The 17,283-nt window shown below is 38.4% G+C and overlaps 2 protein-coding genes across 2 annotated transcripts; both read right to left on the reverse strand.

Annotated features, from left to right (window-relative positions):
- Window positions 1–5,252: 5,252 nt before the first annotated feature.
- LOC146671490 (uncharacterized) lies at window positions 5,253–6,951 on the reverse strand. The gene is made up of 2 exons (XM_085405011.1): window positions 6,900–6,951; window positions 5,253–6,159 (listed from the first exon to the last, which is right to left on the reverse strand). Exons 1-2 carry the CDS (start codon window positions 6,920–6,922, stop codon window positions 5,253–5,255), a joined length of 930 nt encoding a protein of 309 aa, XP_085261137.1. The 5' UTR covers window positions 6,923–6,951.
- Window positions 6,952–12,292: 5,341 nt separating this feature from the next.
- On the reverse strand, window positions 12,293–14,829 carry LOC146671491 (uncharacterized). Its single transcript, XM_085403711.1, has 2 exons — window positions 14,325–14,829; window positions 12,293–13,409 (listed from the first exon to the last, which is right to left on the reverse strand). Exon 2 carries the CDS (start codon window positions 13,406–13,408, stop codon window positions 12,467–12,469), a length of 942 nt encoding a protein of 313 aa, XP_085259837.1. The 5' UTR covers window position 13,409; window positions 14,325–14,829; the 3' UTR covers window positions 12,293–12,466.
- Window positions 14,830–17,283: the final 2,454 nt, after the last annotated feature.

The raw sequence follows: 17,283 nt of genomic DNA on the forward strand, positions 1-17,283 counted from the left end.
AGAACCTGTGTAAGTCTGCTGCTGCTGTTTGAGTGAGGACAGCCGTAACTCCCTTTAAGTTTTGCTTTTCTTGTAAATGAAACCAGAGCAAACACCTCTGCTAGTTGATAAGATGAAGATGAAGGTTGATAATCCAGATATTTGAATGAGTTTATTAAAGCGCAATTGTTCATCTTTTTATGAGCAGGTTTAGGTCCAAAGTTTGAACATGGGCGTGTAGGCCTGTCTGCAGGGTGAGAGATGAAGTTGTCTCTCATGTAGTAACCGATGAATGAATTTCAAAGAGTAAACACATGTTTTTAATGGCAGTGTTTCCTCGTATGATTTGTTTGGTAATTCAGGTTTTCATTGTTTAAAGGTGTTCTATAGTTACCATCATCATATAAAAACTTTGAGATCATTCATATGTAGAAAGATGTGATTGTGTTAGAACTCAAACTTTTAGTTTCATTGTGTGAAACTAATTCAAATGTAACTTCTGTTTAGATTTGAATGTTTGTACTAAAAACATGAGGCTACACATATTTACCCAGGATGTTTTAAAGCTTGTGGAGCTGCTTCCACTGCTGCAACCCTACCAGGAGGAGGTGCTGTCACAGAGAGAATCACAGAAATGGCAACATACAGCATCACTATCCTCGCTGTTTATTTCATTTTTCTGTACTTGTTTTTCTAGAAACCTCGGCATGCAGTGTAGCTAAAGATCCCTTTTTTAATGTCATCATTTATCAAACTAAGATGTTTAAGATAAGACTTTACTGATCCCACAATGGGGAAATGTTTGCGTTACCTTAGCTCAGGTACAGATCAGAAGGAAAATACAAAAAATACAAGTAAAATACAAACAAATAAAAAATAAGTAAGATAATACACTATATACAACAGTAGCATACACAGTATGTGATTATGGATATGGTTGTGGAAATATGCAAGACATAAACTATATAGCTTAACATAATGGCAGAACCTTACACACTCACCATCTTTTTGGTTAAATATTAGTCATACACTACACTTTCCCTGTGAATGAAATATAAAATAACCTGTGATGCACTTACTGTAATGCCCACAATGAATCAATGCTTCTTCAATCATCACGTTTTAAAATGTATAAAACAAAATGTATAAAAAATGTATAAGACAAAGGGAAAACAATGCAAATGTTGGCATAGAAGTATTTAAATGAATGTCTACAATGAGTCAGAAGTCAATACTTTAGCAGTGAGAGATGCCACAGAGCTTTATTAAAAGCATGCGGAGAAAAAAAAGCACGTGAAAATGGGATATTAACTTTATTTTTATTAAGGACTAAAACAGTTCTCTCTTTTGTTATATTAATCTGTCTTTAATACTGTAGCGTGACACCATAAGGGAGGATGAGTTTGTTTTCCAGGTATTTGCTGTTTGATTATCTTCTAAGAAAAAATCTTCAAAGGGTCCAGAGTCAGGGTATCACAAAGCACAGCAACTGAAACTGTCAAAATAATGTTACAGGATTAAACCTCACCTAACTCTAAGCTATAGAACATTTCTCATGAAACATCTCCAAGCTGTAAAGTTTTTCAGTCACTGTAGATCAGAAGTGTGAAACATAAAGCCCAGCGAGGACTCCGCCACAGCCCGCTGGATGGGTTCGGCTATGTGGAGAAGGACAGGAATTTTTGCCTTTTAAACATGTTTTAATAAGATTTGGAGCTTATCTGTTATTTAATTATCTGCTATAGAAATTCACCTTTTTCCCTGAGATATTTGATTCTGTTTATTTATTATTAATGTCATGATGTGTGCTGTGTGGCAGGCAGGAGATTAGACCCAAATGCAAAAGGAATCAGAACCTAAACCATGATACAGAATACTACAAAAACACAAGAAACAGAAGATGCTGGGTCAAAATGGCCCAGAGCTGTCACAATTAAATGCTAACAAAATGTTTGTTTGTTTGTACGCTGTTGCAATAATATCATATCGTGAGTGACGTATTGTGATGTCGCAATGTGTGTGGGGTTTCTGGTGATTCCCACATCTACTTACCAGAATATCTTCTAGTAAAGAAGGTTAGAAAGGAAGCTTTGAAGCATGCCTAATACCTGCCGGCCTGACAGCAGGACGTGTGTGTATAGATTACACACAAATTGTTCGAAATTATTTATCAGACCAAGTAGAGAAAAAAAAATGTAATTTGCATGTCTACAATTAAATATCTGCAAAAACATTTGTAGACTTTAACAAGTTGTTGAACCTAAATGAAAGTAAGAATGAGCCAGCAAAAGTGCTATTAGTTAAATTAATGATTCCTTCAACAAGAAAATCTAACACAGGATGTGTCAAAGGATGTTTGTTACTCTAAAACTTGAGTTGTCTGGGATACATGTGGGTAGAAAGAAGACAAGAAAGCAGCAATGTGGATTGAAAATAGAAAAAGCACACGAAAAACAGACAGAAAAATGGAGCCAATTTTGTTACAGAGCTGTAATAAATGAAAAGCTAAAGAGGAGAAAACAAGTTCACAGAATCCTAAAGAGAAGCCATTGTTGACTGTGGATGTTTGGATGAAAGTGATGCTCAATGTCTGCAGGAGTCTAGCAGATGTTACAACTTTCATTTACTGCTGTTCCTGTGACACAAAACGACTGAAGATAACAAGCACATTTCTCTAAAACACATGAGATGAGGCTCCATGTGATGTAAAGGCACAGAGGAAATGGGGGGTCATCACCTCAACAGTAAACACAGAGGACTGCACTCAGATTTGGACGCTTTTGTCATTTCATTGATGGAAAGTTAGACTCCACCACCTGATTGTCTGTACCTCAATTCAGGCTATTTTAAAATCCAGAGGAGGTGCAACATTGTAGTTCTAACTGTATGTTTTAGTTCATGCAGCTAATAAATAAAAAACCTTTGTGTCAAAGTAAAAAAGCTGAATAAACATCTCCCAAGTGTGTTTAGGCCATGAAATCTTTGCTGGAAAGAAGATCAGGGATCCACGCAAAGTGGGGTTTATGCACTTGTTCTGAAAACACTTGCCCGTCCTAACATTAAACACTGCTTGTAGCAGGTATCACAACCACAACAGGGACCTGTTTTTTCAGGTGTTGATTTGGTGTGATTTGCAGTAAATTGTGTGTCACAGACATTGTAAATACATTTGTGCGACTCAGTGAAATATTCTAATCCCAAAGGTGAAACTTTTACAAATACATATGCCACAATACATTAATTTATTGAACTTGTAAACTTTTCATTTACATCACACAGTGTCTTGTTGTTTGGTGTTATCTGATGTTTTGATGAATGCAGTTTTAATTGTATAATGTGGGACCGGCATCTAAGTCTTTCAGGTTTTCAGTCCAAGCAAGGAAACACCATTTCAATATAATATTCTGACGTCTTCTTCAGCCCCTGTTAAAGATGTGTTGGTCACTGACAGTTTTTACTCTAGTCTTGCATCCTAAAAATAAATTTAACACCTGTGCAGGAGTGAAACCCTGAAGACTCTGAGCCCTTCATGGTCCACTGTTTGAAGTTTGTATTTATGTGAAAATAATTTCAACTGTTTCTACAGGTAGATTTTGAAGGTTTACAAATATAGCACAGCAGGTGAAGTTAAACACATCGAGACAAAGTGTACAATGGAATAACTGTCATTCAACTGGTTGTACCAAAGTGTTGTAGCTGCCTGATTCTCAGGACATGGAGTCATAATAATATGCCAGCAATTCTAGTCTTCTTTTTATCCCCAAGCTTTATTTTCATTTTAAATTGGAAAACAAACAAAAACAAATAAACAAACAAACAAAGCAAAAAAAACAAACAGAAAACTCACAACTTGTATCTATGCCTTTCAAGGATAACCTCAGACATTCGAAAACCAAACACAGAAAATACAAGCATAATAATAATAATAATAATAATAATAAAAAATAAAAAATAATAATAACAGCAAAACAACACTGATAATTACAGATTTTTTTAAAAGCAAACAAACAAAAAAAAAAACAAAGAAGAAAAAAAGTGAGCAAAACAGAAAACACATCATGTGAACCCCTCCCACCATCCCCCCACCCCATTACCCCTGTATGGCTTTCAACCTCATCACATTCGTGTATCCAGACAGCCCATATTTACACCTATCTATAGAAACTATCATGCACAGGAATCAACATCCCCCACGATAAAACTGCAGCATTCAGGAAATCGAATCAGGAGGACCTAACCGGGGATCAAATCAAGGCAGACCCAGGGGGATTTGCGTCATCTCTATGATCTATTAGGTTCAAAGACGGTAGTACTGCCAGGAAGGGGCCCCAAATTTTTTCAAAGGTTCCATATTTCCCTTTTACACTATACGATATCTTCTCAGGTGTGCAGTAGGACGCTAGCTCATTAATCCAGTGTCTCAGTGTTGGAGAATTTTCAGATTTCCAATGTAACAGAATACATTTTTTCACTGCAGTACTCGCAAGTAAAATAAAATATTTCTTATGATAATTCACATTAATAGAACCTGTGTCACCTAGAATCCATAGTTTTGGGTCCAGTTCGATTTGGATCCCCATTACCCTTGAGATTATTTCAATGGCCCATCTCCAGAACTCTTCTATCACTGGGCAATTCCACAGCATGTGCAGGAGATCACCATCTGTCACCTTACATCTCAAACATTTGGGGGAATAATTATTATCAATTTTATGCAGCAGTTCTAGTCTTCTGGTTGTAATTTGTTTTTCTTTTTAATCACACACAATGTGAGATCAAACTAACTGTTTACTATATGATGAATAAACCCTTTTACAGTAAAGTTGTGAAATATGATGTGGTGTAAATTAAAAAATTACATGATTATGAAAATAGAAAAAGACAAATCTGGAAAAAATCTGAGGCAATTTGTTTGAGCAGTGGGCAACAGAGCAACTAATCGTCATATCACCGTCTTTGTTTCACATTAAGGCACCACCAGGTGACAAGCTCTACTTCAAAAAGAGCATGGCAAGAGTCAAACAAGAAATAAATCCATAAATTAGCAGTTTCTTCTCAAAAAAGCTGACTCAGTTACAGCTTTAAATCAGTGTATCATCATAGTCATGATAAGCCACCCTCTATTAAAGGAAGCATAGGCAGATTAAACAAAATTGGCCCAACAAAAAGATTAATGGTGAAATACTGTTTGCTCAAGGGTTTGCAGTCAGTGGCAGTACACTGTAATAGAAAAGTTCAATTTAATCTGTGTGTTGACACTGATTGTAGTTAAATTAATGTTTAGATGCCCAGTATGGAAGACCAACAATGAGAAAAATAAAAACAATTATGACAACACAGATGACAGAACAAACATTCAAATTCAAATTAGTATTGTTTTGGTTGCTCTCTGTGATATTGACCACAGCATCACTTTGTGTGTTGCTTCTTGGTGCTGGCTGACGTCTGTTGTTGTGTTCATGAGAGGAATATTTTTCTGGGATCACAATAAACAACAACAGTCCAAGACAAGCAAGTTGTCCCCACGTGTTTCTCATCTCTAATAACTGGGAATCATTAGCGCTGCTTCTAAAGTGGTCTCTGAGAGACATCAGTAAATTGATGTTATCATTGTTAATGGAAAACTTTCTGATAGCTCTTAAGAGGTTATTAGTGACCTGATATGTATGTTGTGGATCATAATCTGTCCCTCGATGTTCAGATGTCTCATAATGCTGTGTGATATAGACTCGGTCTATTATCTGTGAAGTTCGCCGTCCTACATTCTGCTCCCTGACTCTGATTACGATCCGAGCCCTGTTACCGTCCTCGTGCTCTGATTGGAGATGAGTGACATGATGTGGAAGCTGCAGCGATCCTTCTCGATGGATATTACCAAGACTGTAGTAGTGATATCCCCTCGGCAGTGGGTCTAACAGCTGTTCATCGTTGCGATATCGATGTGAGCCATAATCATAACCAGTTGGGTCAAAGGTCAGACTTATGTCACCGTTTATGTCAATGTCAATTTCATTGGCAAACCAGTGGAGCAACCGGAGGCTCTGCTCAGGCACAGACTGGCCAAAGCCTACTGACCTCAGATCAGTGATTGAGTTGAGCGCTCGTCCTACAGCTGACACAGAGCTGAAGGTCAGGAGGAGAGCCACACAGCAGCTCATCATTCTTCCAAACATCTTCATCCTGGAGAGATTTAAGAAGTCACTGTTTTTATTGTTCATACTTTATATTCTGACATTTGTTACATGTTTTTTTACCAGTGAAGCATCAAATAATTATGTAATGACTGCATAAAGTGATTAAGAGATGTTAATGATTAAGACAGCTTTATTAAATGTATTCCCAGTTTATAATTTGATAGTCATTCAGCCACACAAACTCTGAAACAGGTTTTACTTGTTTGTCTCCTCTCTGGTTAATACCATCCATCATGGGTTGGAATTGCATTTAAAAAAAAAAAAATTAATTAAAATTTTGCTTTCTTCAATTGAAATCAAAAGTTAGTTTTTAAATATTTAATATCAAAGAGCTTTAACTTTGTGACATAAAGAGAGAAAATCACACTAATAACTTGTATCTGTAACTTGTTGGCTGAAGTCTCCTGTCAGCTTCAGATAAATAACAGGGAAGGATCGCTCAACACTCAGTTTACAGAGGATTAATCAAACAAAGCAAACTAAATAATTCTTTAACAAAGAAGTGAAGCATATTTTACAGCCATTAGCGAACATCCTTGTATTTCCCCAACTTATCCATTACACTTCTGTCAACCCAGAGTTTATTTGTTTGTGTTGACTAAGTGCAATGTAATCCACTCCATGTTAAACCCACCTCATTGAATCTTAAATACAGAATAATATAGGGTAAAGTAATGTGAGTGAAAATAAGTAAAAATTAATCCACCAGGAAATGAGAGAACTTACCTGTGTAAGTCTGCTGCTGCCATTTGTGTGAAGACAGTTCTAACTCCCTTTATGTTTTGCTTTTCTTGGTAAATGAAACCAAAACAACAAGCTCTGCTAGTCGTGAAGAGGAATGTTGATTATCCAGCTATTTAGATAAGACAATTACAAAGCAACACCCTCATGGATTTAAGTGTTTCTAGTTTAGCTGTCACATAAAAGCAGATTATTGATCTTTTTACTAGCAGGTTTATGTCATGGTCCTGAGTCTATGGACTCAGTGGTTTTGTTTTGATTGTTATTATCTTTTGTTTCAATTTAATTCTGAGGTTTTGGTTTCTGTGTTCCCTCTGTACTGTGTTAGTATTGTGTCTCTGTGTTGATGTCATTTCCTGTTTTATTTTGACAGCGTCATGTCCTAGTTTTGCTTCCCCTTGTCTCCTTATGTCCAATTAATCCCAGCTGCTCCTTTGTGTATATGAGCTCTGTGTGTTCTTCTGCTTGTTGCTGGTTCGTCTGTGTTGTCTCCCCGCATTTCCTCCGTACGTTTCTCCCTGCTTATCATGCCCCGTGTTGCTCTGCTCTTTGTCTCCTTCAGGTTTGTTACTTTGGTTCTTAGTATTTCCCAGTTTAGGTGTGCTAGTTTTGTTCGTACCATCTCCACCTTTTGTTTGTATGTCACTCGCCTTCATTAAAGTTCACTTGCATGTCAGCCAGTGCCTGCATCTTGGGTCCTAATTCTCACCCTCCACACAGCTTGCCCCGTGAGCCGTGACAGTTTATGTCCAAAATTTGAATATGGGCGTGTCTGCCCGACTTTAGGGTCAGAGACTGCAGTGGAGTAATTCAGCCTTCTATAAATCATGTCAGCATGGTTGAATTAACTGCATTTACCTACACCAGCTGATCCACCGTGTTTGTTTTAACAATTTTCCAGGTGATCACCAGTATAGAAGAGTTTGGAGGACAGATCCTTTGTCCAGTCATCTACATTTAGACAGAAACCCATCACTACAACCCAAGGGTATTGTAGGCCTTAACAAGCTGTTGCACCTGATTAAAAATAAGCATTAGTCAGCAGCACAAGAGCTGTCCATTAAATTAATGTAAAGGATTTTAGAACTCCTTCAACAAAAAAAGTCCAGCACAGAACACAACACGACATGTTTGTTGCTCTAAAAAATTGAATCAAGCACAAATTATATAGGAAGGTTATACAAGAGAAACATGCAGGTAGAAAGCCATCAAAGCGTCAAAGCAATATGGATTGAAAAAGAGAAAATGTACACAAAAATAAGGCAGAAACAGGAACCAATATTGTAACAGAACTGTAAGAAATTAGAATTACAGCAGATTAACAGCTAAGGAAGAGAAAACAAGGTACCACACTATTCTTCAGCCTCAGAGAGAAAGTAGAGCTCCCTGCTGAATATGATGCAGGGATGAAGATCAGGCATGGCTGCTGAGTGTTACATAATTGTTTGTACAAATGCAAGAAATTCATGTCTTAATAGTGACTGACTACATTTATGAACATGAAAGTACTTAAATAACACATCTGGGAACAATTCTAAAAATAAGGCTGTAGTGTAGGCAAAACAGTAGCTGAAACACAGTAGCTATCAGTCAGAAGCCAAAACAGTCCCACATTGATAACTGTGTTATGTCAATATCATAGAATTTTATTACACATATATAAAAGGTGTACAATAATCCAGCAGTCTTATGTCCATTTTTCTTGGGCTGAGAGGCTAGTAAACAAAGCCCTGTTTTTCTGAAATGACTTTTTCAACGGCTCACTATGTGAGCCGTTGAAAAAGACACGCAAATTAGTTTTTTGTTTGATCAGGATCTGAGCTGATTCTGATGATGATCATTACAAGTTTGCAACAAGATGGTAAGAACATTATGGAGCCACCAAAAACTATCTGCAGTTAAGGAGTATTTTGAGATATCTCCCAGTAATAACATACATCTCCTCAAATCAATCACAGAGGATGGTTAGTTGGAGGTGAAAGTGTACAGGGAGTGCAGAATTATTAGGCAAATGAGTATTTTGTCCACATCATCCTCTTCATGCATGTTGTCTTACTCCAAGCTGTATAGGCTCGAAAGCCTACTACCAATTAAGCATATTAGGTGATGTGCATCTCTGTAATGAGAAGGGGTGTGGTCTAATGACATCAACACCCTATATCAGGTGTGCATAATTATTAGGCAACTTCCTTTCCTTTGGCAAAATGGGTCAAAAGAAGGACTTGGCAGGCTCAGAAAAGTCAAAAATAGTGAGATATCTTGCAGAGGGATGCAGCAGTCTCAAAATTGCAAAGCTTCTGAAGCGTGATCATCGAAAAATCAAGCGTTTCATTCAAAATAGTCAACAGGGTCGCAAGAAGCGTGTGGAAAAACCAAGGCGCAAAATAACTGCCCATGAACTGAGAAAAGTCAAGCGTGCAGCTGCCAAGATGCCACTTGCCACCAGTTTGGCCATATTTCAGAGCTGCAACATCACTGGAGTGCCCAAAAGCACAAGGTGTGCAATACTCAGAGACATGGCCAAGGTAAGAAAGGCTGAAAGACGACCACCACTGAACAAGACACACAAGCTGAAACGTCAAGACTGGGCCAAGAAATATCTCAAGACTGGTTTTTCTAAGGTTTTATGGACTGATGAAATGAGAGTGAGTCTTGATGGGCCAGATGGATGGGCCCGTGGCTGGATTGGTAAAGGGCAGAGAGCTCCAGTCCGACTCAGACGCCAGCAAGGTGGAGGTGGAGTACTGGTTTGGGCTGGTATCATCAAAGATGAGCTTGTGGGGCCTTTTCGGGTTGAGGATGGAGTCAAGCTCAACTCCCAGTCCTACTGCCAGTTTCTGGAAGACACCTTCTTCAAGCAGTGGTACAGGAAGAAGTCTGCATCCTTCAAGAAAAACATGATTTTCATGCAGGACAATGCTCCATCACACGCGTCCAAGTACTCCACAGCGTGGCTGGCAAGAAAGGGTATAAAAGAAGAAAAACTAATGACATGGCCTCCTTGTTCACCTGATCTGAACCCCATTGAGAACCTGTGGTCCATCATCAAATGTGAGATTTACAAGGAGGGAAAACAGTACACCTCTCTGAACAGTGTCTGGGAGGCTGTGGTTGCTGCTGCACGCAATGTTGATGGTGAACAGATCAAAACACTGACAGAATCCATGGATGGCAGGCTTTTGAGTGTCCTTGCAAAGAAAGGTGGCTATATTGGTCGCTGATTTGTTTTTGTTTTGTTTTTGAATGTCAGAAATGTATATTTGTGAATGTGGAGATGTTATATTGGTTTCACTGGTAAAAATAAATAATTGAAATGGGTATATATTTGTTTTTTGTTAAGTTGCCTAATAATTATGCACAGTAATAGTCACCTGCACACACAGATATCCCCCTAAAATAGCTAAAACTAAAAACAAACTAAAAACTACTTCCAAAAACATTCAGCTTTGATATTAATGAGTTTTTTGGGTTCATTGAGAACATGGTTGTTGTTCAATAATAACATTATTCCTCAAAAATACAACTTGCCTAATAATTCTGCACTCCCTGTATATTTTACACAGGGCTCTGTATTATCACAGCAGGACTACTGGTGTACATGGAATGATCAGCAGATGAATAACAAGAGACATGAAGACCTAGTTACCACCGTGAGGTAGCTGATGAACTGGTGATGAATGGAGGGATGAGTTGGTCTTAAATGTCATCCTGCTGATTGGCGCTGATGGGTTACAGGTGGAAGATGCAGGTGTGGAACCTTCACGGATGGACACAGCAAAACAGGAACCAAGCTGAAAAACACCAGACACTCGTTTGGATCATAACACCTTTAAACATGCACTATGCCTGGTAGGACAGGGGAAAGGCTCTGAAAATCATGCCCAGAAATTTGTATAATATTTGGATATGTTCTACAAAACAACTTTGCTTATTGAGACACTGAACGCTTGTACTTTTCAGTTCCTCCTAACATAATATAGAGTAACCCTGATAAATGTTCTCTAGCAGTTTCTGGCCTACAAGTAAAAAATAAAAATGTAAAGAAGTCACCTTGTGTAGTGGCTTTCTTAATTTCTTCTTGGAGTTGTCTATTTTTCTTATATTTTAAAAAACACTCTGGATGGATGAGACTGTTTTATGCATCGGTTTGTGCAACAACGATGGTAAAACCATCGTGTCGCACCATATCCTTTTGAGGCTTTTCAAAATAAAACATTGAATAACTATACATGGAGCTAACACCTTGGATGTATCTAGCTGCAGACCTTGTTTATTGAGCTGTAAGTAAGGAAGTAAAATAAGTTGATACTATGAGCTGAGCTGCCCTCGCCCATTGTTTTCAATGAAGTAGTATCTCAGGATTGACGATGCGTCAGGTGTCAGCGTGGTAACTACTGTCAATGAAGAGTCTCCTCTGTCCAGAGTCAGGATCAGTATAACATGTGAGGTTGTCAGAGCTGAGGGTATAAGCAAAACTGTCAATTTACTAGTTGTCTACATCCCTACTCTCAACCTATGGTCACGAGCTTTGAGTAGTGACCGAAAGAACGAGACTGCAGAAATAAGCTTTTTGTGAAAGGTGGTTGGCCTCTCCCTTACAAATAGGAAGAGGAGTTCAGTCACTTGAGAGGGGCTCACAGTCTGACCACAAAAAACGTTGTGTGCTCCTTCCTGCTGCAGGCTGAGGTCTGTTGTTGTGTTTGTGAGAGGAATACTTTTCCTCAGAAACAATAAAGAAAAACAGTCAAAGACAAGAAAAGTCACCCCATGTGTTTCTGATCTGCCTCAGCTGGAATCATCAGCACTGCTTCCATCAGTCAGCTCATGTCATTTTCTTCCACAGAAAACTCTCTGATCTCCTTCAGCAGGTTGGTAGTGAGCTGATATGTATGCTCTGGATTAGACCTCATACGCTGATTTTCATGTCTCATAATGCTGTGTGATGCACATTTGGTCTGTTATCAATGCCTCAATTTGCTCCTTGACTGTAATTATAATAAAATCCTTGTTACTTCTCTTATTGTCGGCCACATATCTTATCTGCTGTTTTTTATACACTAAGTTGTGAATCATGAAAGTCCTGCAACAAACAGTCAGAGATGGATTTGAATCAAGTGAATCGTGTTGGTTTTAGGTCAGCAGATCTCCAGGAAATTTGTATTATTGAAAACATTAACTATTATATCAAATACGACTTTTGTGTCAAGGCAGTTACGACACATCACAAAATGACCATCACACACATGAAAATATATTTTATTGAACAGTGTTTTCAAAACTACAGAAATAATCAAACTTCTACACTCTGCACCATAATGAAGTATATTATACTTAATAAGACCAGATTATTGCAGTGCATTAAATTTTATTGTGTTTTTATATAATATTTGTTATTTATAAGTAGATTTTTCTTATTGAAAAACATGCAACAAATTCCTTTCTCAATGTTTTTTCGGGTCATGAACGGATTAATGGCATTTCAATTCATGTCAGTGGGGAAAATTGCTTTGACATACGAATGATTTGACTTATTAGCTCCGTCACGAAACAAATTAAAGTCGTGAGACAAGGTATATAATAAGAAAGACTGAAAAAATTATTGTTAGAAAACAACAACAGAATAAACACTGAACCCAGTTTTTCTCATTGCACCTGTCTCTTCGTGAGGGAGATGTGTAATGCCAAGGATCAGAGTTGTACGTGTCCAGGACGACAGAGTCACCATTTTCCCTGCTCTCTGGGATATTGACCACAACATAACTTTGTGTGTTGCTTCTTGGTGCTGGCTGACGTCTGTTGTTGCGTTTGTGAGAGGAATATTTTTCTGGGATCACAATAAACAACAACAGTCCAACACAAGCGAGGTCCCCCCACATGTTTCTTATCTCTGATAGCTGGGAGTCATGAACTCTGTTTCTGAGAGCCAGTGAGTTGATGTTATTGAGATGCAAGGAAAACTTTCTCAACACTCTTAGAAGGCAGGTAGTGACCCGATATGTATGTTGTGGATCATACTCTGTCCCTCGAGCTTCATATGGCTCATAATGCTGTGTGATATAGACTTGGTCTATTGTCCGTACTGCGTTGCGCCCCCTGACTCTAATTATAATGCGAGCCCTGTTACTTTCCTCAATGTCCGACTCCACGACATAATCTGGAAGTTCCAGTGATGCATCTTGGTAGATGTTACCGACAGTGTAGTATCGGTATCCCCTGGGCAGTGGGTCTAACAGCTGTTCATCGTTGCGATAATGATGTGAGCCATAATCACCACGGTTTGGGTCAAAGGTCAGCAGGATGATGTTGTTATTGTCAAAGTCAACTGTGGTTGCAAACCAGTGGAGCAAGCAGAGGCTGTACTCGGGCACAGACTGGCCAAAGCCTACTGACCTCAGATCAGTGATTGAGTTGAGCTTTCGTCTTACAGCTGACACAGAGCTGAAGGTCAGGAGGAGAGCCACACAGCAGCTCATCATTCTTCCAAACATCTTCATCCTGTAGAGATTTAAGAAGTCACTGTTTTTATTGTTCATGCATACTTTATATTCTGACATTCGTTACATGTTTTTTTTGTGTTGACTGCAAAAAGTGATTAACAGATTATTAATGATTAAGACAGCTTTAAATTTATTCCTAGTTTATAATTTGATAGTCATTCAGCCACACAAACACTGAAACAGGTTTTAATTGTTTGTCTCCTCTCTGGTTTATACCATCCATCATGGGTTGGAATTGCATTTTAAAATTTAGCTTTCTTCAGTTGAAATCAAAAGTTACTTTTTTAATGTTAGAGTTTACTTTTAATTAAGAGGGTGTTAAGAGAGGCTTGTTAGTGAGAAATGTTGTTTTCTCAAACAGCTTTAACTTTGTGACATAAAGAGAGAAAATCACACTAATAACTTGTATCTGTAACTTGTTGGCTGAAGCCTCCTGTCAGCTTCAGATAAATAACAGGGAAGGATCGCTCAACACTCAGTTTACAGAGGATTTATTAAACAAAGCAAACTAAGTAATTCTTTAACAAAGAGGTGAAGCATATTTTATAGCCATGACCAAACATGCTTTTATTTTCCCCACTTATTCATTACACTTTTGTTAACCCAGAGTTTTACTTATTTATGTTGTCAGGTTTGGCTCTGGTTTCATGATATTCGCCTCTCCCTTTCTCAGAAAGTTAAACTAATTATATTGTTTAAAACTGTAATACTGCAGATGAATAGATCATTTTTATGTGAATGAGTGTGCTTGTAATTTAAGAGAAGGTGGACTAAGTGCAATGTAATTGACTCCATGTTAAACCCACTTCATTGTATCTTTAAATGTAGAATAAATGCTGCATTAGAGACGAAGGTAAAGTCATGTGAGTGACAGTAAGTAAAAATGAATCCACCAGGAAATGAGAGAACGTACCTGTGTAAGTCTGCTGCTGCTGTTTGTGTGAGGACAGTCGTAGCTCCCTTTATGTTTTGCGTTTCCTGGTAAATGAAACCAGAGCAATAAGCTCCGCTTGTCGTCAAGAGGAAGTTTGATAATCCAGCTATTTAGATGAGGCTATCAAAGAGCAACACCAGTAGTAGTTTAGCAGTCACATAAATGCAAATTATTGATCTTTTTACGAGCAGGTTTAGGTCCAAAGTTTGAATATGGACGTGTCTGCCGGACTGCAGGGTGAGAGATTGCAGTAGTGTCTGTAATCTAGAAGCTGGTTACAAATGAATTTCAAATAGTGTACAGATGTTTTTAATGGCAGCGTTTTCTTGTATGATTTGTTTGGTAATTCAGGTTTTCATCGTTTAAAGGTGTTCTATCATTGCTGTCATCATATAATCTTATATCTTTCTGCCGTCATATGTAGAAAGATGTGATTGTGTTACAACTCAAACTTTTTCCCCCCAAAGATTTATTTATTGCTTTTCCAAAAGTATTTTAAACAAGGAAGACAGAGAAAAATAAAATAAAATAAAATAAAGGAGGAAATTGATAAAAATACAACTCAAACTTTTAGTTTCATTATATCAAACTTCAACTAAAAGTTTGCGTCATTTTTTATTTGAATGTTTTTACTAAAACATCAGAGGTCAGAGGTCACATTTTCTAGAAGTCTTGTAAATGCAATGACTAATTCCACTAGGATTTTATCATTGATACCAGGAGGCTAAGAGGTAACGCTAGCTGCCGCCAGTAGTTTTCCTTTTAAAAAAAAAGGTCCTTCTTTTATCAAACTAAGATGTTTAATGGGAGAACTTTATGCGCTGCCCATCCACTGCAGCCTACTCAGCAGTGATTTAAGATGTCTTTCAGTCCTGTCTTTGATTAAATATTATTCATGAGCTCCACTGTTTCACTGGACTGCACTCTTTAGACGGAAAAAACAAACGAACCTGTGACGCACAATGCCCACAATGAATCTATATTCTACGATCATCATGTTTCTGTGCTTTTAAAGTCCTTCAACAGCTGCAAGGAACACTGTCAGTAATTCTGCCCTATAGAAATCGTGTCAGCAGGGTTAAATAAACTGGATTTGCCTGCACCAGCTGGTCCACTGAGTTCTTTTTTCTTCTTCTAAGGAATCTGTGAGACATAAAGGAAAAAATGTAAATGTTGGCATAGATGTATTTAAATGAATGGCTACAATAGACCAATGAGTCAGAAGTCAATACTTTAGTAGTGAGTGACGCCATAGAGCTTTATTAAGGACTAAAAAAGGCCTCTATGTTGTTATATCAATCCACCTTTAATACTTAACCATGACATCATAAAGGAGGAGGAGTTTACTTTCCAGGCATTTGCTCTTTGTTTACTTGCTGTTCAAAGTCAACAAAGATCTCAGAGTCAGTGTGTCTGAAGCTGTCAAAATAATGTTACAGGATTAAACCTGATCTGTACAGTGGCCACTAGAGACAAAGCACGCACAAACTCCAAAACACATGCAAATTCCAAAACACAACGGAAGTGCTCCAGGACGCTAGGGGCAGTGTTGAGCTCGATTTGCAAAATAAACGGCAAGTTTGTTGCAAACATGGGCTGTATAGGACGCTCTAGTCTCCGTTGCGCTTCCCAGGTTGCCTAGCAACCATGATACTAACCGCTGGAAACGTGTCATACAACTTTGTTTGACAGAAATGAAGGAGAACATCTTTTGTTCATTTGTTTGTTTGTTTCTACAAGAGCTTTGTGTGATTTGATAAGTATCTGAGGCTGAGACCACAGGACAGTTTGCACGTGTTTTGGAGTTTGTACATGCTTTGTCTCTAGGGGCCACCGTAGTACCATAACCTCATGAAACATCTCCAAGCAGTAAAGTTTTACAGTCTCTGTAGATCAGGGGTGTCAAACATAAAGCCCAGCTAGGACTCCACTACAGCCCAATGAATTTTTACCTTTTAAGCATGTTTTAATTAGATAGGTCAGAAGGTCGAGTGGTTGCCACATGATCAGAAGGTCGGGGGTTCGAATCCACTGAACGGCTACCCTGAGGTACCCCTGAGCAAGATACCGTCCCTACACACTGCTCCCTGCGTGCCTGCCCACTGCTTCACTGAGTGAATGAGTAAAATGGGGAAAAGTAATTTCCCCACGGGGATCAATACAGCACACATTATTATTTAATTATCTGCTATAGAAATTCATCTTTTCCCTCCCAAAACTGATTCTGTTTATTTGCTTTTAAACACTGACAAAATGTTAGTTAAGATAAGATAAGATAAGATAACCTTTATTAGTCCCACACGTGGGAAATTTGTTTTGTCACAGCAGGAAGTGGACAGTGCAAAAGTTATGACGCAAAAATTAGAATACAATAAGAATAAATACAGTACACAGCTGTACAGAATAGAATAAAATAATATACTATATACAGTAGAATAAAATAGAATAAAAATATACAATAAGATAAAAATAGAATACGAATGCTATATACAACTGAGTAAAAATACAACGATGCCAGAAAGGATTATTGCACTTAGTGTTATTGCACATGTGTGGATGTGTGTGTTTGTTCAGTTAAAGTCTTTATTATGGAGTCTGACAGCAGTGGGGAGGAAAGACCTGCGAAATCTCTCCGTCCCACACCGTGGGTGCCGCAGTCTCCCACTGAAGGAGCTGCTCAGTGCTGTCACAGTCTGCTGCATGGGGTGGGAGATGTTGTCCATCAGGGATGACAGCTTAGCCGCCATTCTCCTGTCACTCACCACCTCCACTGGGTCCAGAGGGCATCCTAGAACAGAGCTGGCCCTTCGGATCACCCTGTTCAGTCTCTTCCTGTCCCCAGCAGAGATGCTGCCGCCCCAGCAGACCACGCCATAAAAGATAGCAGAAGCCACTACAGAGTCATAGAAGGTCTTCAGGAGTGGGCCCTCCACCCCAA

This window comes from Rhamphochromis longiceps, linkage group LG4 (genome assembly GCF_057381845.1).
Source record: "Rhamphochromis longiceps isolate RC_006_pf linkage group LG4, R_longiceps_female_GT1.1, whole genome shotgun sequence".
NCBI lineage: Eukaryota > Metazoa > Chordata > Actinopteri > Cichliformes > Cichlidae > Rhamphochromis > Rhamphochromis longiceps.